This window comes from Monopterus albus, unplaced genomic scaffold, assembly GCF_001952655.1.
Source record: "Monopterus albus unplaced genomic scaffold, M_albus_1.0 scaffold250.1, whole genome shotgun sequence".
Taxonomy (NCBI): Eukaryota; Metazoa; Chordata; class Actinopteri; order Synbranchiformes; family Synbranchidae; genus Monopterus; species Monopterus albus.
This window is the reverse complement of record NW_018128130.1, coordinates 299,468-303,475: the sequence shown is the minus strand read 5'-3', so window position 1 is coordinate 303,475 and position 4,008 is coordinate 299,468. Positions and strand designations below refer to the sequence as shown.

Genomic DNA, 4,008 nt, shown 5'->3' with positions numbered 1-4,008 from the left:
TTTTTTATTCTAATTGTTTGGTATGGTTATGAGCAGGGGAGAAACAGGCAGCCACTCATGTGTCCCTGGACCAGGAATATGACCAGGATTTGGCAGCCATGTGGTATCACCTAGAAGAGCAGCTTGTGGCTGCCAGCAACCGGGGAATAGTTCCTGGAAACTTCCAGCCCACCCAGTGCTGCCTGAATAGCCAGACGGACAACCTGCATCACCCACTGGCTGTGGTAGAGGGTAAGAATGCCTCAGCAGACACTAATGAACAGTGTTTACATTTTTGTGGTCAGAAGTCACTGTCACCTCATGTCTGTCCCATCCCGTTGAACATGATTTTGGTGGTCAACGGTCAGTGACCTCATGTCTGTCCCATTCAGTTCAGTTCAGTTCAATTCAGTTTTATTTATATAGCACCAGATCACACAAAAATCATCTCAGGGCACTTTACATAGTAAGGATCTAGACCTTATCAGGGTCCCCATGCTTCCAGGAAATCCTGGAAAAAATGACATTTTTATGCAACCAAACATAACAAGAACAAACTACAACAGTTAGGACCACAGAAAGAGTAATCAGGACCAACCTGCCCCCTGAATGACCTGTACGCTGGGTCAACAGGAAAGGCAGAGAAGATTTCTACAGACCCCTGACATCCTGGACACAAACCGTTTGAGCTTCTCTCTTCTGGATGGTGCTGCCGAATAACCAGATACCGAAACAGTCTCTTTTCCTGCGCTGTCAGTCTTTTTAACCGTTAATCCAGGTCGTCTGGATAAAAGCAAACACTCCCAGTGCAATAACTTGTAAATCTAACCATTGCATATTTTATCCAAGCTCTTCTTTTACATTGTAATACATATACATATACATATTTATTAGTAGATTCCTTATCTCTTGCTTTTTTCTTATTTCCTTATTTCTTTTTCTTTCTTTAATCTGACTGCACATACATTTTCTTGTTGCCTACAAGAGTACATTGAGCGCCACTGTATCAAAGTCAAATCCTTGTGTTTTCAACATACCTGGACAATAAAGCTGACTCTGATTTTAATTCTGAAGTTACAAGGGAGCTGTTTTGTTATGTAACTATGGCAACATAGTGTAAAGAGTTGTAAAATAAGCAGTTCCATCACTGATATACAGCCTCTCTCTGTCTCTGCAGAGCCAATCATAGTGGAGGTGACATTCAGGAACCCTTTGAAGGTTTCTTTGGCTCTGTCAAATCTCTCACTCCTCTGGAATTTCAGTGGTGACGGTGCGTCTTCAACAAAGGAGAAGATGACTGAAGAGTTGTCACAAAAAGCCATAACCAATGAGGAGACCCTGGCTCTGGGGGTGGGCAGCCTGGAGATAATAATTTCCTCTTAGGAATTAGGGTTTTTATTCACTTTGATGGCTGTAATAAAATCCAAAGCTATGATTTTCATGTTCTAATCATTATCTGTTCCCTCTTGCAGATGAGACAGAAAGATGACATTGTCACCACTGAGACCATCCTGGAATTTTATATGGGTCCAGAAGAGACCAAAATGGTAAAGTGCTCACATCACTCTCTGAAAGTAGTGTGGAGTGTGGTGAGCAGGTTACTCAGAGCAGTTGTCTCATACTTCTTTACATTCACTGTGCTATGCACTACTTGATTACTGTAAAATACGCTTATACATGAAGCAGGCCAGTAATCACAAAGAGGTGCACTTTTCAGGCACTTGCCCTTCAGGCAAGTAGCTGAGGTGTTTTACTTGCCTGATAGCCAAACTTTAAATGGAAAATGCATGCAATGAATCTCCAGCACCTTCTTTGGTTCATTAGATAATTCAGACTGAAAAACATCAACACAAATTGTGCTGTTAAGTGTCACTTTGAACTTTGGTTCACAGGCCCGACTCAAGCTTCTGCCACACAGAACTGGACAGCTGAACATTGTTGGTGTGGTGTACAACCTGTCTGCAGCCTCTCTTGCAGAGATGACTCCCAGCACTGACGGTAATGCACACTGTCTGCTTTAATTATGGTTGATTCACACTTATGCTTGACAGTCTTGTTGGTGTCACTACAGTTGTATGCAGAACTACCAGACAAATTACACAGTATGTTACCTTTTGAAGTGGAAAGAAGAGAATCCTAACCATGCAGCAGAGACATTAAAGATGAGCTGTTCTTCACATTTTATCATTATTTTTTATTTTGGGCACTTAAAAAAATGTAACTAATTTTGGCATGTAAAAGGCTAGGCACCCGACTAAGTCAGTACTTAGTAACCCCACTTTAGAGTGTGCAAAGCTTTTGTAGCCAGCTTTTTGTTCTTGATTTAGGATTTTTCACCCACTCGTCCTGCAGATTTGATTTGATTCATTCTTTCAAGCATGTAAAGACAGTTGATATATCAACACACATAATTTTACACATATCCAACAAATGCTAATCCAATATCAATTTGCTTATACCTAGTACATGCTTGAATGGAGTAGGAAGAAGTCAGACTTATCCAGTCCTACCCCATGACAATTTTAAGATCTACCCACACTCATGAATGGATTTTGAAGTATGCATCTTTTTGGTTTCAGGTTCTTTACTGCCATGACATCTGCATTCAATTCTGAATGCTATTTTGTAAAAGCCATTCTTCACTCTATCTGAGCAGTTTGTCCTGTGCCACTGGCTGCTGCACAGCCCCAAAGCTTAAAGCTGCCACACTTAACAGTCGCCAAACTCAACCGTGGTGACTGTGGCAAAAAAAACTTCATTTAATTTGATCTGTCCACAACACTTGTTTCCAAAATGACTCTGACTTACTTAGATGTTGCTTTGCATAGTTATGACCAGCATTGGGGAGGAAGTTACATATAACAGTGTTATGTAATTACAGAATAAATAACTGTAATTTATTAGTTATTGAGAAAAGAACTATTCAAGTGACTGATCAAAATCTTAATTACAAAGGGGGTACATTAGGGACTACATTTGAATAGATTCTCTTCAGTAAAAAGCATATATGTAAAATACAGCATTTGTTCTGTTGCAAAGCAACACTTTAATAGATACACCTGTACAATTGTATGCAATGCAACATTTCTCTGTTTATGATGCTTAAATGTTTCAGTTTTTGATGAAGTTGTCATGCATGTATAAAATCAATGAGGTCATAGATACAGGTAGTGTTGTTCTGGACTATATTATAGTAATATTCTGACCCTCTCATGCATGTAGCTGGGGAGGCCAAAAGAAGAGATGCCCAAATATAATATAATCCAGCACAAAACACTTGTAACATTGACCACAGTAGTACCCATATAATTGAACTGATACACTTATGAAAATTTCACCAAAAACTGAAACGTTTTGAGCTTTGTAAACACAGATGATAAGACACAACTATACATGTACCTAATAAAATGGCTGGGCAGTGTAGATGGGGTAGAGTAGGATAGGATCCATTCATTTGGCAGTATGCGCTCAAGGTCAATTAGGTTTAACATGTTAATGAATCTGAGTGTTTTACAAGTTGAAGGGTACCCAAACATCTGGACATCCCACAATTACTGTTAATAAAAAAAATGAAGTTCATGAAATAAGAAGTAACAGTGCATTAACATTTGAAGAAAAGCTCATTTTAATGCTGGTGGGAATTTTCTTCTTTTCACTTTGGAAATCAACAGGGCTGTCCAAACATTTGTATGCAACCGTATGTTGTATCTGTTTTAAGATCCAGAAAAAACCTGCGTGGCTCTTTATACAGTCCAGATGGTAATAATTTGGACAATGACCTTTTCACTCCACTATGCTCCGCACTCCACCTGACCTGTTGTGAACATGAAACAGGTCACAGTTTGGAGAGAAATTCAGCCCCATAGCTGAGTGGTTATGGCGCGGCGCACCGTCTACTTGGCATTATGCTGCCTGCGTGATGTCGACATTTGTCGCAGGTCTCTGCCCCGCTCTCTCTCTGTCTCTCTTGTTTCCTGTCTGCCTATTGGCAATTTACTGTAAAATAAAGGCTAAAATATAATTTACAGA

The 4,008-nt window shown here is 39.8% G+C and overlaps 1 protein-coding gene across 1 annotated transcript in view; it reads left to right on the top strand.

The window, feature by feature from the left end:
• trappc8 (trafficking protein particle complex subunit 8) overlaps positions 1–4,008 on the top strand; it is a 44,978-nt gene that overhangs the window by 29,226 nt on the left and 11,744 nt on the right. The window contains exons 15-18 of the mRNA XM_020620873.1: positions 37–231; positions 1,157–1,329; positions 1,452–1,526; positions 1,872–1,977. Coding sequence (XP_020476529.1) covers positions 37–231; positions 1,157–1,329; positions 1,452–1,526; positions 1,872–1,977 — 549 coding nt within the window. The remainder of the gene's footprint in view (positions 1–36; positions 232–1,156; positions 1,330–1,451; positions 1,527–1,871; positions 1,978–4,008) is intronic.